This window comes from Loxodonta africana, chromosome 4, assembly GCF_030014295.1.
Source record: "Loxodonta africana isolate mLoxAfr1 chromosome 4, mLoxAfr1.hap2, whole genome shotgun sequence".
Lineage (NCBI taxonomy): Eukaryota > Metazoa > Chordata > Mammalia > Proboscidea > Elephantidae > Loxodonta > Loxodonta africana.
In genome coordinates this window covers 53,121,396-53,141,469 of record NC_087345.1, presented here as the reverse complement: position 1 = coordinate 53,141,469, position 20,074 = coordinate 53,121,396, and the positions used below count along the sequence as shown (strand labels likewise).

The 20,074-nt window shown below is 35.5% G+C and overlaps 1 protein-coding gene across 7 annotated transcripts in view; it reads right to left on the bottom strand.

Moving 5' to 3' along the window:
* Positions 1-20,074, bottom strand: part of PPFIA2 (PTPRF interacting protein alpha 2) — a 552,369-nt gene that overhangs the window by 195,516 nt on the left and 336,779 nt on the right. For 6 of the 7 annotated variants that reach the window (XM_003405226.3, XM_003405230.3, XM_064283784.1 and 3 more), the window contains one exon: positions 19,618-19,692. The exons of the other annotated variant lie outside the window; for it this stretch is intronic. In XM_003405226.3, the coding sequence (XP_003405274.2) occupies positions 19,618-19,692 (75 nt within the window). The remainder of the gene's footprint in view (positions 1-19,617; positions 19,693-20,074) is intronic. 7 annotated transcript variants of the gene reach the window in all.

The window sequence follows — 20,074 nt, the reverse complement described above, 5'->3', positions numbered from 1 at the left end:
TTTTCAATTGTCTCATATGCATGCAAAAGGTGTACAGTGAATAAAGGACACTAAACAAGAATTGATGCCTTTGAATTATGGTGTTGGTGAAGAATATTGAACATACCATGGACTGCCAGAAGAACGAATAAATCTATTCTGGAAGAAGTTCTGCCAGGGTGCTCCTTAGAAATGATTCTCAGCCATCTATGTACTGGATATTCCAAAAGACATAATACCTATAAATTGCATGACATTTTAATCATACTTTCATGTGACAGGTTCTATCTGTCTCCTTAAAATACCATGTATATTTTCTGGAAATCAATAAAAACACACACACATATATAGAGAGAGAGAAATTGGGGAGAACTAAGAACAAGAGTAAGTAGTTTCAAGAGAAAACTTGAAACTTTTCATATAAGGAAGAGTAGAGAAATTGTAGAAATTTATCCTAGGGAAATAATAAGAGAACTTTATTATTTTCACTCAAATAAGAGAAATTTATTTTGACTCAAAAAAGGTAGTTTGGAGTTGATGTGAGGTGAATTGGAAAGGTAGAGAATTCTCCTACCAAGAGCATTCAGAAAGCTTAATTGATGTATAGCCAGGAATACGATAAGAGAATTGAAATGCTGAATGCTGAAGTTGTGCTAAATGGAATATAAGGTAACCAAAACTAATTTTTAGGCCCATATGCATCAGTTGAGTCAATTAAAAACTGTGATAAATTCTATCAGTATGAAAGGATAAAGAAAGTTGTGCAAATGATTTTATTGTTTAGAATCAGCTGTATATTTGGGGAGAATTATATTGAACTTATATACAATAGAATTAGTTATTTTGGTTGATAAAGGAAGTATTCTCTAAGATTCTGCACTCTCCTTTTGATTAGAGGAATTCTGCTGTAAACAGGATGAACTTTCCTAAGTTTCAATTGGGCAGGCGGGGGCTAACAACAAATTCAATAAACATTGGGATTACTACCATCATGGTTAGAGTTCTGCAAAGACAGTTGAGCACCTTGGTATGAGAACATTATTGGACTGGATGCTTGGCTATGAGGGGTCATAATGGACAGGCCAGGCTTAGTGTCATGCCTCAACCACCTAGTAGAACAAGGTGATTCAGGGTTGGATGTTGGCTCAGTCATGCATGAAACATAAATCAGAGTTTGTAGGACAACCAGGTTATGATTTAAATGTCTAAAGCCAGGAATTGGGACCAGAATGTAAGCTGGTCTAAACATATTTAGATAATCAGCATAATCTTGTAGTAAATGCAGGACTTGGTCCTGCCACGCAGGTGCTCCCACATAGATCCTAAAACCTTGTGTTGGATACCTGACATGGTGTGGTGGGCATGTTAGTTTCACTTGCAAAGACCAAATTTGTTAAAACTTAGTTAAATTTTCCATACCATATCTCTGAAAGTCTAACTAGCCTTGGGCAAAATGCTTATGAACATGTCTATTACTTATGTTAATGTCATAATGACTAAGTTGACTAATTAAAAGATATGTCTATAACTTGCATGGTATTTTAATCACCCCTTCATAGGATTGGAAACTCTGGTTGCACAGAGGGTAAGGGCTATGGCTGCTAATCAAAACGTCAGCAGTTTGAATCTACCAGGTGCTCCTTGGAAACTCTATGGGGCAGCTCTACTCTGTCCTGTAGAGTCACTATGAATCAGAATCAACTTGACAGCAGTGGGTTTGGTTTTTTGGTTTTCATAGGATTGGTTCTAGTCCACAAGATTTTTCTCATTAAAGGAGTAAGAATCATTATCATCTTGATTATAATCATGGTATCGATCACTTATTAAATATTATATGCATTTTGCTAAATTTTTTGCTTGCATTCTCTTATTTAATTATTACAATAGGCTTATGAGGTAGGTATTGATCTCATTCATATTTTACAGAGAAGCATTCACAGGCTTAAAAATGGTAATTGATTTATTTAAAAGTATATAGTTTATAAATGTCAGACGTAGAAATCAAATCTACATCTGTCTACTTCAAAGCCCAGAATTTTTCCCCACTATATCCCCACTATAATTTTCAACTGTAGATTCAAATCATACAAACTATGTGACTTTTTCTTTCTTTCCTTTTTTGTTGTAACCACAGATAGCCAGGTTCCATGCTACCATAATGAATCAGTAAAAGTTTTGCAAGTGATGTTACTGTGCAGCCAGTGTTGAGAGCTACTCCTCTCTGGTTTACACCCTTTGTATCTCTCCCCTTCAAATGACAGGCTCTTCTACATCAGAAAGAATAAAAAAATATGGTAGAGCTTCAAGGGGCAACTCTTCTTGTATTAAGATATAAGCCTATTTTCCTCCCCCAGACCCTTAGTTCTGGATACAGTAGAAACATCATTGAGGGTACCAGAAAAAAAAATACATCCAATTCCTTGATAATAGTTATACTTCTGGAAATTTGTGAAAAATAACCAAAGCTTTTAGCAGAGTTCTGAAAAGGAGGAATTGGAAAAAATGAATAGACCCAAGCAAACAGAAGTAGCTCAGTCATTTATTAGCTGTAAGATTTGAGTGAGCCATGTTTTCTGAATCTTTAAAATGGTGACATATTTCCTGCCTTGCCAGGTGATATGGCAATAGAAGGATCTCAATAAATTCTCACTGTTGGTAATAGCAATCATCTCATGATGTAGGGATCCATAAACCTGAAGGTGGAGGTAGGTAAGTCATTTAAACTGCCTGGAAGAACGTGAAAAAACAACACTTAAATAGTGCTTAATCCAGCCCAGGTGCTTTACAACCAGTAGGAGTTCCAAAAATATTTGCTAGTGAAACTATAATTTAACTATAATTTTTTTTTCTTAAAAGATGCTGTATTTCCTCTCTTTTTCCCAATTGATATTATAAAGCTTTCACAACACATATCCTAATTCAATTTATAGATTATTTTCATCCTTATCTCTCAGTGACAGTGTTCCCTGAGTGAAAACTATTATATTGGCTTAAATCAACATAAACAACCTACCAAGAGGAGAGATTATCAGCACTAATTATTCATAAAAAAAATCTTTAACTAAGATAGAAAGTTAAGATTTATAGCACATGGTAAATCCCAGCTGATAAAATCTGAGATATTTTCTACTGTCATATTTTCAAAACATAAAATCACTAGTAATCAAATTATTAATTAAAAAAAAAAGTTAGGTTAAAGCAATTCATGCATCAATTTGGCTATCCATTTCCTTTTAATATTCTAAAACTTCACCTATTTGGAATTTCCAAATTTCTCTATATTCGAGGCCCATCCTTCTTTCCTGCCAAAAGGAAAATTGGCACAAAGATGGGTGTAGAAATCCTCTGATCTTGTTTAATATGACTTGAAGTCTTGCATTTTCTATAATGAAAATATAGGGGCAAAGGCAATGCTCTCATGCTGTTTAGGACACTAAGTCGAGTCATTTACATTGACGTTTACATCAAGGGAAAACATTTAGAAGAAAGGTTTAAAATCCAGTAATCTAATTTATGCAAATATCTAGGGGTTTTAATTTATCTTCTCTATAGATTAAAATACTTAATTTAAACCTAATATTTGGACTGTTTAAAGGCAGTATAATGTAATGAATTGATTCAATATATATATGCCTTATTAATTTAGCTAATACCTGCATTACCTCTCTGTAAGTATAATGAAGTTATGAGCCATAGAAATACAATAAATATGAAGATACAATGCTTAATTAAAATAACTGGTAATTAAGGTGTTAATCAAAGTTTTCAGATATAAAGATATTTGTTCTTAAGAAAAAGGCCAGGCAACATAGTGGTTACTTTTAAACACTCTGATATGGAGCTGGCTGCTGATAACACAACAACTCACTTAGCTTTTCTAAGCCTTATTTTTCCCTTTTGCAAATGCTGGTACTACTTATACTTATCTCATAGGGTAATTGTGATGATTAAATGAAAAAAAAGTGTGTGTGTGTGTGTGTATGTGTGTGGCACTTAGCATAGTGCCAGGCACATAGTAACCTCTCAAAAAATCGCAGGCTATTATTTTACCAGCTGCATAATCAAGTGAATTGCAAGGTCATTTACAAAATGAATATAAAACCCAGTGCCATCGAGTCGACTCCGACTCATAGCGACCCTATAGGCATTACATTCATATAAAATGAATAGAGTGCTATGGAATTATCATATGAGCAAATAAGGTATTTTTTTAATCAATAGAAGGAGATTTAGTTCTGGGTATAGCGATGTACTGTTATTTTGTTTATCACCAAGTTCAAAATCTCAACAGAAAAGAGATTTCATCAACTCAACTAATAAATTAATGATACTGGTATTTAGAGTCTAATAATAGCAATACAACTCTAATACTTTGAGTTTACTAAGAGCTTTTCTCTTTGCTTCCTGACTTTTTAAATACAGGCAGTTCAGAATTTATTAATATTTCATTTTACAGATGATAAAACTGAGGCTTAGAGAACTTAAATAGTCAGGTGTTAGAATGAATAAGTGATAGGTTCAGGACTCAAACTGTAATCTTTTGAGTTCAACTTAAATTCCTTAAACTTTTTTTTAATTACTTTATTTCTCACTCAATTTCACTGTTCCATTTAATTTTTTTTTAAACATCAGAAATATTTCTCAAATTGCTAGCTTTAAAAATAAAAAGGCTACTCTCATAAATGCATGGGTAATTTTAAATAGATAAAATCATGATACTTAAAATGATCAAAATATCAAGATAGAGCATGCTCTTGGTGCTAATAGAGAATAAAAAAGCTGTTTAAAATCTCTGCATGCAAAGACAAAACAAGTATACTGGCTATCACAAGGAAAACAAATCCTATGCTTTCATCAAAGAAAAGATTATAATGAAATCAGGAAAGAGAGTCTGAAAAGATTTGCAAACAGGCTTCAAATATCTCATACTCAATAGGAGGTTATTTTAACCTATATTTAAAATAATTGCTTCACACAGGTCTTAGAAATAGTAAAAATAGTGGAAGTAGCAAACAGCAATTTCTTTAGCTCTCTTTTCTTTGCTGGGTTTTATCATGTTGTCTTCAGATACCTTGAATTTCTTTTCTTTGGGAGAGATTCTTTCTATTGAAACAGTGCCATTATCAACAGCAAAGAATACATTTTCTACTGATGATAAAGACTTCGGTAATTTACAATTTTTACACTTCTCTTTAAAATATAGTATGACCATGAAGTACAATCTTGAGGTATAATAAAAAAAATTCATAGATTTTTGTGAATAACTACAGGTTTGACAATGCTGAAACTTTAGGTTTACCAATGTAAAGCAAACAACAACAAGACACTGTTCTACTATCATTCAACTATTTGATGAAATAAAATCGATTAAGAACTATACAATTTTCTAACCCAAAATGATACAACTACAACTGGAATAATAGGTTCCCAATAAGTGGCTCTACTGGAAACTCATAGCACTTTGCAGGCAAGCTAAAAAGCTGATGTAACCAAAGGCAATACTGTCTTCAAGGGACATAAACTCAAAGCTATAAGGATATCTTTATTACGCAAACACTTTTGTCATTAAACAAATACTGTTTTCTGGTACTTTTCATCATGGTGATTTACTTCAAACGCAAATAAAATAAGAACCTTGTATCTGACTTGCTGTTAGAATGTTAGTTGAAAGATGGTCACAGAATTTACTAATACATTTACTAATGATGAAAATAAGGTATCCAATCGATACGGGATATATCGTACAAGTGAACATGGAAGAATCTGGGAATCACTGCAAGATAAATCATCTTTATAAAGGCAGTTGTAGACATGAAAAAATAAATCTGCTATCATTTCATAGAAAAGCCCTGGTGGTGCAGTGGTTAAAGCAATCGACTGCTAACCGAAAGGCCGGCAGTTTGAAACCACCGGTTGGTCAGTAGGAGAAAGATACGGCAGTCTGCTTCCACGGAGAGCTACAGCCTTGGAAAGCCCGTAGGGTCGCTATGGGGCAGAGTCGACTCGACAGCAGTGGATTTGGGTTTTTTTTTTTGGTTTTATTATCTCATAGAACTGGGAAAATGATCAGATGAAACGATTCAAAGGTGAATAATTAGAAAAGGGGTCTGCCAAGAGAATTACCAATTTTAGGATTCTGAAATAATTTAACTCAAGAACTTTTGCAGTGGTCTCTTTTCTTTATCTGAGGCTTTTCACTCACGGATATGAGAGTTACAATATGAAGGTAAAAAAATGATTTAGTCATCTCATTAATTCTGCAAACAAATGCTCAGGTGAGTATTGCTATCATTTACCCCAGGGCTAATTGCTTTAATAAGTACTGCCCAACCACTCTCCTGCCTGCTTCTCCCATGTTTTACTGGAGCATCTTCAGCTATTTAAATTTTTTAAAACTTCATGTAACTGCATTGCATGGATTTCAGATGCTTCCTGATTTTTATCCCTGTCGAGTTTTGGGGAAACATCTTATGCCTGGGTTAATTCCATGGGGCCAAAGTTATCAGTCTTTTGAATACCTTCCAAACTGAGGGGTTCATCTTCTAGCACTCTATCAAACAATTTTCCACTACTATTCACAAGGTTTTCACTGCCTAAATATCTTCAGAAGTAGACAGCCAAGTCCTTCTCCCTAGTCTGCTAGTCTGTCTTAGTCTAGAAGCTCAGCTGAAACCTATCCACCATGGGTGACCCTACTGGTATTTGAATACCAGCAGCATAGCTTCCAGCATCACAGCAACATGCAAGCCCCCAAAGTACAACAGACCGACAAACGTATTGGGGAGACTAGGAAAAAGCTGCCTCTTCAAACTAGAGTTGATCTTAATGTTGTGGATGAAGTCAAGCTTTTGGGATCTTCATTTGCTGATGTGGCACAACTCAAAATGAGAAGAAACAGCTGCAAACATCCATTAATAATCAGAACCTGGAATGTACGAAGCATGAAAATACGAAAATTGGAAGTCATCGAAAATGAAATGGAACGCATGAACATTGATAACCAAGGCATTAGTGAGCTGAAATGGACTAGTATTGGCCATTTTAAATCAGACAATCATATGGTCTACTATGCTGGGAATGACAACTTGAAGAGCAATGGCATTGCATTCATCATCAAAAAGAACTTTTTTTAAAATAATTTTTATTGAGCTTTAAGTGAACATTTACAAACCAAGTCAGTCTGTCACATATAAGCTTATATACACCTTACTCCATACTCCCACTTAATCTCCCCCTAATGAGTCAGCCCTTCCAGTCTGTCCTTTCATGACAATTTTGCCAGTTTCTAACCCTCTCTACCCGCCTATCTCCCCTCCAGACAGGAGATGCCAACACAGTCTCAAGTGTCCACCTAATACAAGTAGCTCACTCTTCGTCAGCATCTCTCTCCAACCCATTGTCCAGTCCCTTCCATGTCTGATGAGTTGTCTTTGGGAATGGTTCCAGTCCTGGGCCAACAGAAGGTTTGGAGACCACGACTGCTGGGATTCCTCTAGTCTCAGTCAGACCATTAAGTATGGTCTTTTTATGAGAATTTGGGGTCTGTATCCCACTGATCTCCTGCTCCCTCAGGGGTTCTCTGTTGTGCTCCCTGTCAGGGCAGTCATCGGTTGTGGCCGGGCACCACCTAGTTCTTCTGGTCTCAGGATGATGTAAGTCTCTGGTTCATGTGGCCCTTTCTGTCTCTTGGGCTCATGGTTATCATGTGACCTTGGTGTTCTTCATTCTCCTTTGATCCAGGTGGGTTGAGACCAATTGATGCATCTTAGATGGCTGCTTGTTAGCATTTAAGACCCCAGACGCCTCATTTCAATGTGGGATGCAGAATGTTTTCATAATAGATTTTGCCAATTGACTTAGAAGTCCTCTTAAGCCATAGTCCCCAAACCCCCGCCCTTGCTCCGCTGACCTTTGAAGCATTCAGTTTATGCCAGAAACTTCTTTGCTTTTGGTCCAGTCCAGTTGAGCTGACCTTCCGTGTATTGAGTATTGTCCTTCCCTTCACCTAAAGTAGTTTTTATCTACTAACTAATCAGTAAATAACCCTCTCCCACCCTCCCTCCCTCCCCCCCTTGTAACCACAAAAGTATGTGTTCTTCTCAGTTTATACTATTTCTCAAGATCTTATAATAATGGTCTTATAAAGTATTTGTCCTTTTGCCTCTGACTAATTTCACTCAGCATAATGCCTTCCAGGTTCCTTCATATTATGAAATGTTTCACAGATTCGTCACTGTTCTTTATCGACGCGTAGTATTCCATTGTGTGAATATACCACAATTTATTTAACCATTCATCCGTTGATGGACACCTTGGTTGCTTCCAGCTTTTTGCTATTATAAACAGAGCTGCAATAAACATGGGTGTGCATATATCTGTTCGTGTGAAGGCTCTTATTTCTCTAGGGTATATTCCGAGGAGTGGGATTTCTGGGTTGTATGGTAGTTCTATTTCTAACTTTTTAAGAAAACACCAGATAGATTTCCAAAGTGGTTGTACCATTTTACATTTCCACCCGCAGTGTATAAGAGTTCTAATCTCTCCGCAGCCTCTCCAACATTTATTATTTTGTGTTTTTTGGATTAATGCCAGCCTTGTTGGAGTGAGATGGAATCTCATCGTAGTTTTAATTTGCATTTCTCTAATGGCTAATGATCGAGAGCATTTTCTCATGTATCTGTTGGCTGCCTGAATATCTTCTTTAGTGAAGTGCGTGTTCATATCCTTTGCCCACTTCTTGATTGGGTTGTTTGTCTTTTTGTGGTTGAGTTTTAACAGAATCATACAGATTTTAGAGATCAGGTGCTGGTCGGAGATGTCATAGCTGAAAATTAAAAAGAACATTTTAAGATCTATCCTGAACTACAATGCTGTCAGTGATAGGATATTATCCATACTCCTACATAGAAGACCAGTTAATATGACTATTAATCAAATGTATTCATCAACCACTAAGGCCATAGATGAAGAAATTGAAGGCTGTTACCAACTTCTGCAGTCTGAAATTGATCGAACATGCAGTCAGGATGCATTAATAATTACTGGAGATTGGAATGCGGAAGTTGGAAACAAAGCAGAAGGATAGCTAGATGGAAAATACGGTCTTGTTGATAGAAATGATGCCGGAGAGCCCCTGATAGAATTTTGCAAGACCCATGATTTCTTCATTGCAAATACCTTTTTCACCAACACAGTGGCAACTATACACGTGGACCTCGCCAGATAGAATATACCAGAATCAAATCGACTACATCTGTAAGAAGAAAACAAAAATGAGAGACAATGGAAAAGCTCAATACCATCAGTCAGAACAAGGCCAGGGGCAACTGTGGAACAGGCCTTCAATTGCTCATATGCAAGTTCAAGTTGAAACTGAAGAAAACTAGAACAAGTGTACTAGAGCCAATGTATGACCTTGAGTATATCCCACCTGAATTTTCAGACCATCTCAAGAATAGATTTGATGTTTTGAACACTAATGACCAAAGACCAGATGCATTGTGTAATGACATCAAGGACATCATACATGAAGAACGCAAGAGCTCATTAAAAAGACAGGAAGGAAAGAAAAGACCAAATTGGATGTCAGAAGAGACTCTCAAAATTGCTCTTGAATGTCAAGTAGCTAAAGGGAACCAAGAAATGGTGAAGTAAAAGACTTGATCCAGAGATGTCAAAGGATAGCTCAAGAAGACAAAGTAAAGTATTACAATGACATGTGCAAAGACCTGGAGATGGAAAACCAAAAGGGAAGAACATGCTCTGCATTTCTCAAGCTGTAAGAACTGAAGAAAAAATTCAAACCTTGAGTTGCAATATTGAAGGATTCTATGGGGAAAATATTAAATGACTCAGGAAGCAACAAAAGAAGATGGAAGGAATACGCAGAGTCACTATATCAATAAGAATTGGTCGACGTTCAAGCGTTTTAGGAGGTACCATATGAACAGGAACCGATGGTACTGAAGAAAGAAGGCCAAGCTGCATTGAAGGCATTGGTGAAACACAAGGCTCCAGGAATTGACAGACTATCAATTGAGATGTTTCAGCAAACAGATGTAGCTCTGGAAGTATTCACTCATTTATGCCAAGAAATTTAGAAGAGAGCTACCTGGCCAACCGACTGAAAAATATATACATTTATGCCTATTCCCAAGAAAGGTGATCACATTGAATGCAGAAAATATTGAACAATATCATTAATTTCACACGCAAATAAAATTTTGCTGAAGATCATTCAGAAGCGGCTGCAGCAGTATATTGACAGGGACCTGCCAGAAATTCAATGCAGATTCAGAAGAGGATGAGGAACCAAGGATATCATTGCTGATATCAGATGGATCCTGGCTGAAAGCAGAGAATACAAGAAAAATGTTTACCTGTGTTTTATTAACTACGCAAAGGCATTCAGCTAACAAATTATGGATAACATTGGGAAGAATGGGAATTCCAGAGCACTTAACTGTGCTCATAAGGAAACCGTACATAGTTCAAACAGAACAAGGTGATACTGGGTGGTTTAAAGTCAGGAAAGGTGTGCAGCAGGGTTTCATCCTTTCACCATACCTATTCAGTCTGTGGAAACCCTAGTGGTGTAGTGGTTAAGTGCTATGGCTGCTAACTAAAAGGTCGGCAATTCAAATCCACCAGGTGCTCCTTGGAAACCCTACGGGGCAGTTCTACCCTATCCTATAGGGTCACTATGAGTTGGAATTGACTCAATGGCAATGGGTTTGATTTTTCTTTTTTTGTTATTCAACCTGTATACTGAGCAAATAATCTGAAAAGTGAGACTATATGAAGAAGAACGGGGCATCAGGATTGCAGGGAGACTCATTAACTGCCTGCATTATGCAGATGACACAAATTTGCTTGCTGAAAGTGAAGAGGACTTGAAGTACTTACTGATGAAGATCAAAGACGACAGCCTTCAATATGGATTACAACTCAAAATGAAACAAAAATCCTCACAACTGGACCAATAAGCAACATCATTATAAATGGATAAAAGATTGAAGTTGTCAAGGATTTCATTTTACTTGGATCCATAATCAACACCCATGGGAACAGCAGTCAAGAAATCAAGACACATTGCATTGGGTGAATCTGCTGCAAAAACCTCTTTATAGTGTTGAAAAGCAAAGATATCACCTCGAAGAGTAAGGTGTGCCTGACTCAAGCCATGGTGTTTTCAGTCACCTCCTATGCATGTGAAAGTGGATGATGAATAAAGAAGACTGAAGAATTGATGCCTTTGAATTGTGGTGTTGGTGAAGAATATTGAATATACCATGGACTGCCAAAAGAATGAACAAATCTGTCTTGGAAGAACTACAATCAGAATGCTTCTTAGAAGCAAGGATGGCGAGACTATGTCTCACATACTTTGGACATGCTGTCAGGAGGGATCACTCCCTGGAGAAGGATGTCATGCTTGGTAAAGTAGAGGGTGAGTGAAAGAGAGGAAGATCCTCAATGAGATGGATTGACACAGTGGCTGCAACCAACAATAGGCTTAAGCATAACATCAATTGTGAGGATGGTGCAGGACCAAGCAGTGTTTCGTTCTGTTGTACATAAGGTTGCTATGAGTCAAGACCAGCTCCATGGCACCTAACAACAAAAAGTCATCAGAGACAACTTAAATTTCCTATTTGTATCTGTTTCTTTCAAAGTATGTTGAATAAAATAGCTTCATAGATTTGAATAAGGAAATATCATAGTAGAATCCATGTTGTTTCAGTTGGTAAATGTTATGTAAACTGGTTTTTAATCAATCTACTGAGATTACTTAATGAGAACCTTATCCTGGTCTATCATCCCACACTGAAAGTCTTAGTCTTGGTGTTTCCTTGTCTTATTATTATATTTTTTTACATTCCTAAAAGTAACTCCGTTCTTGCCTTCATTAGCAGATAAGCTCATTTCTTGTTTTCTTGAGGAGAATCCCTCTGCTGAAATTCTCATATCTTCCTTCTTCTCCAAATCAAAATCTTTATTCATCATTACACTTTGTGTACTCCTTGCTTTGTTTCTCAGAGGAAGGAGTTCTGCTTGTAATTGATCTTGTACCTTTTGTTTAGTCTCCACTGTGTTGTCCTTAGCTGATCAGTTCTCCTTTGTTTTTTCCATGTTTCTCTCCATTGTCTACGAATATTTCCAAGCCCTTCTCATTCTAAAAGCACGCTTTCTCAGTACTGCCTACTTATCTAGTTTTTACACTCTCCTCTCCTTCATTGCTGAACTTCTCAAAAGATTATTCATCATCTCTTATGTTTAAACTTCTAATTTGGCTCTTTAGTTATTTTCATTATGGTTATTCTCCTTCCATTACAGTTTAATGAAACTGTCTTTGTAAACTTTTCCAGTGACCTTCTAATTATAAATCTAATTACTCATATCAGACATAATCCGGCATGGCTCCCTGAAACAGTTGTCATTGTTGACCAGGTCCAACTCCTACACTTAAAATTCTCTCTCTCTCTGTTAAATGACTTCTCAACTTGCTTGAGTTTCACATCCCTCACAGCTCCTTCCCATCCTCTTCTTTGATTTTTAGGGTAGGATCTACTTTTTCTGTATCTACTCACCTGTTTCACTTGCCCTTCCATTCCTATGGATTCACTAGAGTAGGAATTCTTAAACCAACTGAAAGGATTATTGTGAGAATTAAATGGTATAATGTATGTAAAGCAATAGCTATGATCCATCGACCCCCAAAATATGATTTACTGCCTGTAGCTCCTCTTACCACCCTGGTCTGACACTCTTCAGAATGTGAATAGCACTTCATTTGCCTGTGAAAATTGTTACTTAATCTTTCTGCAGGAAAACAGACTTCAGGGACAACACTGGCTATAAAAAGAGAAGGTAAAAAGAAATGCTGATTTCCTTAGAATATTGCTAATTGAAAGTTGGTAAATTCAGTAGTTGAGATAAACATACACAGAGTAAAAGCAATATAAAAAGCATAAATCAGCCTACAAGTAAATGTCCCAGTTCTTCTTATGTATAATGCAATCACATGGAAAAGCTTTTAAAACAAGCACACCGTGTATACTCACTGCTAATTAGTCTGTCAATTGATCTTTTACAGTAGCATCTGAATAATCCATTTTATCTGGTTTAATTAAATAATTTAAAAAAATTATATGGGCTTCTGTTAAAGAAGAACACATTGTTAGGATGTAATCTATTTATTCCTCTTTGTACTTCCCTTTATTGTACTTTTTTTTTTATTAGTGGTTTTCATATTTTAAGCTGTAACAAAAATACTCTGCCAGGAATAAAGACTTGATTGTATTTTCGATGTCTAAATCATCTAGACTCTCTTTGTTAGTACACTGGCCTGGAAAATGTGTTCAACGTTAACAATACAATCTGCCTACGTGGTGCTATTTAAAGAGGCAAAATTAGAGAAAATTTTCATTTTGTATGTATACATTTATATTTTGTTTGATTCCTTCATTTACATTTGCCATTATTAAAAAAACATATGAAATACCAGACTAGATAATACTTGTGCTCTACACAACTTGTATTTTCTGATACCAGTTTTTGTTTTCTTTTTCAAGAAATTATAATGATTTTTTTTTAAACTCTAAGACTTGAACATGGTACCTTGACCATCATATACATTTTTTACTTTTAACTTTTAGAGGTACCACTTATCTGAAAAATTTCAAAACTAGTATCTCTTCCCTCCATAAAAACCTTTTGTTGGCTTGTTGTTGTATAAAACTAGTATCTCTTCCCTCCATAAAAACCTTTTGTTGGCTTGTTGTTGTATACAGGACAAAGGCCAGGTTCTGGCCATTCCTAACTTGGACTCTGCCGATTTATGCAGCCTTATCTTCATCCCTATCCCTGCAGCTTCCCTTCTCTTCCACCAATTCCATTTGGTAAGTTATTTAAAATTCTCCCTCAAATTCTAGGCATTTTTTTTTTTTCTTCTAGGAAGATTTTTGCAACACCTTCTGCTCTTCCTCATTTATATCCTCATAATTACCATCTTTGTAATACTACTGAAATTTGTGCCTACTTTTATTTTATCCTTAGTCACATTATATTGTAATTGCTTTTTACATGTCTATCTCCTTTAATGGGGTACCTGGATGGCACAAGTAATTTCTGATGGGCTCCTAATTTAAAGTTTGACTGTTCAAATCCACCCAGTGGCACTGCGGAAGACAGGCTTGGAGATGTAATTTTGTAAGATCACAGCCATTGAAAACCCTATGAAGTGCAGTTTTACTCAGTCATACATGGGGTCGCCATGAATCGAAATCAACTCAATGGCAATGGGTTTGTTTGTCTCCCCTACTTGTCTTTAACTAATGGTTTATTAATACCTGAGTTTTATTAACATCTTCATACCCAGTACCTAATGCAAAGCCTGGCAAACAGAAGATGCCCAATAAATGTTTGCTGAGTTGAAGTGCAATGTTCAAAATCACATATCAGATCATTATGTCAGCCATCCATATTAGATATGTCAACTCTCCAGCTCCATATCCCACTCCCCCCACCTTTAAACAAAACACACACAAAAAAATAAAATAAAAAATAAATACTTTGAGCAGTTTCTCACTTCATAAAGTATAAAATCCAATTTTTTAGCGTGACATTAGAGCCCGACACAATCTAAATTCTATCAACCTCCCCACCTTTCTCTTCTACATCTTTCTATACGCTCTAACCTTTAACCATACAACATCACACATTTTTCCTGAATCTGGCAGTCTTGGATTTCCTTAATCATACTGTATGTACAGCCTGAAATGTCCTCCCACATTTCTGAAGTAAAATCATAGTCTTCCTTCAAGGGTAGGCTCAAATGCTGTTTCTTTATGGTGAAATCTACTTGATAATTTAGCCAAGAAAAAATACCCTTCTCTTTTGTACTCTTTTGCACTACGCTTGTGCATCTATTTTGCACTTTATTTTTGTGCTAAATTACATCTTAATCATATATTCATATGTCTATCTCCTTTCCTAGAGGGCAAGTTGCATGAATATTTGTATAATGTGTCATTTCCCCATTTATTCCCGTCAGTGACTCACACAAATTTCTGTACATAGTAGCTGCTCAATAATCATATATTGAAAGAACATATCCTTTGTTCATTCAATACATATGGTCAACATAGTTTTATTTGTTGAGCGTGCCTAAGGTTGTTCACATGATCCATTAAGGGAATAGCCACAGAACAACATGAAAATTTTGGTCAGAAGGAACTCTGTATAGTGCAATTTGACAAATATATATTGATCGAGTGGTTCATGTCACTGTGAAATGAACACAAATCAGCAAGACACAGGTTCATTTTCTCAGGGAAATAACAACCTGTACTTAGGCAACTATACAATTAACCCTAATACTTGTTGAGCTAAGACCACTGTCATAATAAATGCTGATGCAATGAGCTTTAGCAATTTAAGCTAAGGCGCAATGACTGTTGGCATGGAGTCATAAAATATTTCATTAAAGAGATGACATTTGAGCTTGAACTTAAAAGGGGAAATGTGATTTCAGTGGGTGAGCTATAGTTGTGGAGGCATTCCAGGAGAGAAAGACATTAGCATAAGTAAGAGTTACAGGCAGGAAAAGCATGGACTGCTTTAAAAAGAAATTAATACTCTAATTTAAGAAGGACTTAGAGTGACTCAGGGAAGTAGAGGTAGTGGGAATTAAAGCTGGATTTGTAGATTAGGATCATTGCATAAGTTTTGATAGTCTATCACAGGCCTATGTAATATATATAGATATAAACCAAAAAAAAAAAAAAAAAAAACCAGTGCCGTTGAGTCAATTCTGACTCATAGTGACCCTATAGGACAGAGTAGAACTGTCCCATAGAGTTTCCAAGGAGCACCTGGTGGATTTGAACTGCCGACCCTTTGGTTAGCAGCCGTAGCACTTAACCACTATGCCACCAGGGTTTCCAATATATATATATATATATATATATATATATGTCATTATATTATTGATATTACAAAGTACAGAATATCGGGAGCCCTGGTGGCACAGTGGTAAGAGCTTGGCTGCTAACCAAAAGGTCAGCAGTTTGAATCTACCAGTTGCTCGTTGGAAACGCTATGGGGCAGTTCTGCTCTGTTCTGTAGAGTCACTATGAGTTGGAATCGACTCGATGGCAATGAGTTTGGTTTTGGTTTTAATACAGTATATTATTCCATTTTGTTCTTTACATAGTTTATATAAAAATACATATAATCTGTATAGTGTATTAGAATATATTATATATATATATATACTGTATTATACTGGAAACCTTGGTGGTATATGATTAAGAGCTCTGGCTGCTAACCAAAAGGCTGGCAGTTCAAATCCACCAGGTACTCCTTGGAAACCCTATGAGGCAGTTCTACTCTGTCCAATACGGTTGCTATGAGTCAGAATCGACTTGACGGCAATGGGTTTTTATATTACACTATAAGATGTATTAGAATATATTATGGGAAAAAATTGAGGCTTTGCTCTTAGCAGGTTTAACCTAGCAGAATTACATAGTAGAAAGGAACAGAAGACAAGAACAGATTAAAAACTTACTGTAATATCCCAGGTGAAATTTTATGAAGATCTGAACTAAGGTGATTTTAATTTATATGCTCTCTGACTTCTCCTTTCTTAACTGGAGAACTAAAATAATTCAGAAAAATGTTTGGATAAATTCCTTGCTATGTAAACTGTCACTATCACTACAAGAAATTTAAGAACTAGATTCCACTAATGTAGCATCCTTGCTCTCCAAGCTTGCTACATAAATTCTGCAAATAGTTTCAAATTATAAGGGACACTTGCAAAGGCATTTTAATTTTCATTCAAATCTGAAGTATCAATTTTATCAGTTTTCTCTAATCCCTTGCTCAATTAGCCAAATGCTGGATTTTTGTTTTATTCATACTGTATAGCTTTACCTTCTAAAAATGTGCTTATAGTTTTTATTTTTTCACAAAAATGTTACTTCCATAAAATATTTTCTTCAGTTACTTCCTATATCCAACTTTTCCTGTATCCAAATATCTAAACTTTATCTAGTTTCCCTTTCTAAAGCTGTCAATAGCGTTAATTTTTCTAAGCTTCTTTTGTCATATTTCTAAACATATCTTGTTATCATCAATAAAAAAACAACAACAAAAAAAATCTTGTTATCATCAATACATGGTGCTTTATTTAAAGAGATTCCTTGTACTAATTGCTATTACTATAGTGAATCGAGAGCTCATATTTCAGGTTATTTTTATTTTTAATTTTCATTTTATAGTAAAATTTTCCCATTTACTCTCTTAAAAATGTATCACTAATAATTTACTTGTCAACAATTTATTATTAGAAAACTAAGGCACTGTTTTGTTTTGTTTTTTCCTGAGTCTGATTTCCTAAACAAGAATTCTTATTAAGCCACATGGAAAATAATTATAACCAACCACATAAAGAAAATATATTGAAGCTAAAAATAAGCAAAACGATTGCTTTCCTCTAACTTAGACAAGTGGCTTAAAACAAAAAGCATTTGAAAAGCTGCAGTAGTTGTGTTGCTGTTATTAGGTGCTGTGGAGTCTATTTTAGACTTATAGTGACCTCATGTGACAGAATACAACTGCCCCATAGGGTTTCTAGGTTGTAATCTTTAAGGGAGCAGATCTGCCAGGGTCTTTCTCCTGCAGAGATGCTGGGGGGTTCAAACTCCCAACCTTTCAGTGAGTAGCCAGGTGCTTAACCGTAGGTCACCAGAGCTCCTGGAGTAGTTGTAAGAAGGGATGTTAATGATTTTAAATTTGTTTTATCTATATACAAGCAATCTAGTTCTCCATACTGCCTACAAGAGATTACAATAATATTGGAGGTCTATTTTTTTTTAAAGGGTTAGGGTTGCTATGAGTCGGAATCGACATGAGGGCACTGGGTTGGAATGCTACATTAAAGAAAACAATAAAAAATCTTTTCTCCACATTTGTTCTCCAGTTGTCCTCCCATTTTATGCATAGTTAATTGAACTATCCGGTTGCCATTCCTAAATCAACTTGCTGGAGCCTCATTTAAACTTATGGGACATTTATATTTAGGCATAAATACTGCAGCCAGCCAAGTGGTCTCACTATACCTTTGTTTCTAACAAATGGAAACTATCGCTGACCTATTAAATAAGACTTTGGTACCAGTATTCGCCAAATCTTTTGTTTATTCCATCAATAAAATATTTTGAGGCATACATGCCATACACATGTATGTTAAAACTTACATAAAAATCAAAATTATCAATGATGAGAAACAAAGTGAATAAACATTTAATATTTTATTCCTGAACACTCCAGTGATGAGTATACCCTACTATGCAGATAATTTACCTACTTGCTTTCATAAAATGATGAAGCTCTCCTTGTTATTACCCCTTATCCCAGAGGGTTTTCTTCTTCTGTGATGTCTGAGAGGCATCAATGTCTTATGTCCATTTTTTTTTAATGCAAACAAATCATCCAATTTGCTAACATGAATCTCCTCATAAGATTCACCAAAAGATTTTTTGTAACTGTTACACCACGATTTATGCTTTTAATGTTACTGGCTTTTAATTCACACAAAACTGATTATTCCTGTAGTTAAAAGTCCATTATTTCTAGAATTCAAATTGCTAAAGCTCAGAACAAACAAAAGCATATAGGAACTCCTTTAATTGCCCTTTTTTACTTTAAAGAACAGTGAAGCATTTGTTGGACAAGATTTTTAGAACGGTTTGAAAATGAGTATTTTATGTATGTAAATTTTTTTTGTTATGAATCCCTTTGTAAGGCTTATCATTAATAACATTAGCTTCTGTTTCTCTTATTATTTAAAAGTAAGATTTTTCCAAATCATTTTAGCCTGTTCACCACTAGTAATGTCAACATTACATCAGTGGAAAAAAAACTTCTGGGAAAAAAAATGGCCCTGGAAATGTCAAAGAGATGGGGCTATTTTAGTAGCCTACCCAGAATTAATTGATTTAATTAATATATATATATATTAATTTTACCTAATAATCCAAGTTCATTTATGCATATTACGAGCCAAAAAAAGTAATATCTCCTAAAGAGAAGACAAACCTTTAAATTTTACAGAAGTGATTGTCAAAACATTAAAATTCTTGCCTAGAGCCATGAATGATATCAAAAGAAGTGGATTCAATGACATCACTAAACATAGGCACAGTGCTTTCAGTAGATAAGACTATGTATGACTTGAAGGGAAATATACACACACATCTGTCTAAGGAGTTCACTTCATTTGTAACATTACCTATGTTTACATATATTTGACATGTTTTCCAATTTGGGAGCTGCATTTTATTTTTGAAAGGACTGGCATTCTGGCTATGATCTTGGTAAATCCCAATCTCACTAGCTTACATGTCACTAGCTCTTGATGATTTTCCTTTGGTCTTTTCCAAGTGACAGATCTGAATAACTGGAAACGAGAAAACATGACTCTGAAGACTAGTTTCAATAGGCCTTGTTCAAGGCTCATACCAAATGTAATTTACTTTTTGTGACAGTTTTAATAAAAGTGATGTGAAACACAAGGGACATATGTTAGCAATATTGCACCTCAAAAGAGGAGAAAGTGTGGTATGTTACCTCCTGATTAGCAGCAGCTAGTTCTTCTTCCAGTGCAGAGACTCTTTCTAAAGAAACCCTCAGTCGCTCCCTTACCTAGAAGAAAAACCAAAATATGTGCAGTGATGTACATCCCAGACATGTTAAACTGCATTGAATCCATCATTAATATCATCAGAGACAGTCACATTTGGCAAATTATTAAAGTATTTATAATCTTAGGAGCTCGGAATGATCAACCTGGCAGGAATACTGTGAATGTGTTGTCACCTCATAGTATCACTGTATCAAGGGATTTTCTTTAAGCAAGTCCTTTGGGTGGTTCAGTGATGAAATGTCTGGTAGGATTGGAGATTGAACTGTCTTGCTCTGAATTCTGATTCATAGTAAGTGGAGGCAAAGTTCAAAAGCATATTATTAATTCATTGGGAAAATAGTCACTGATTAAGCCTGAGAAATAGGTAAAAAAAAAAAAAAA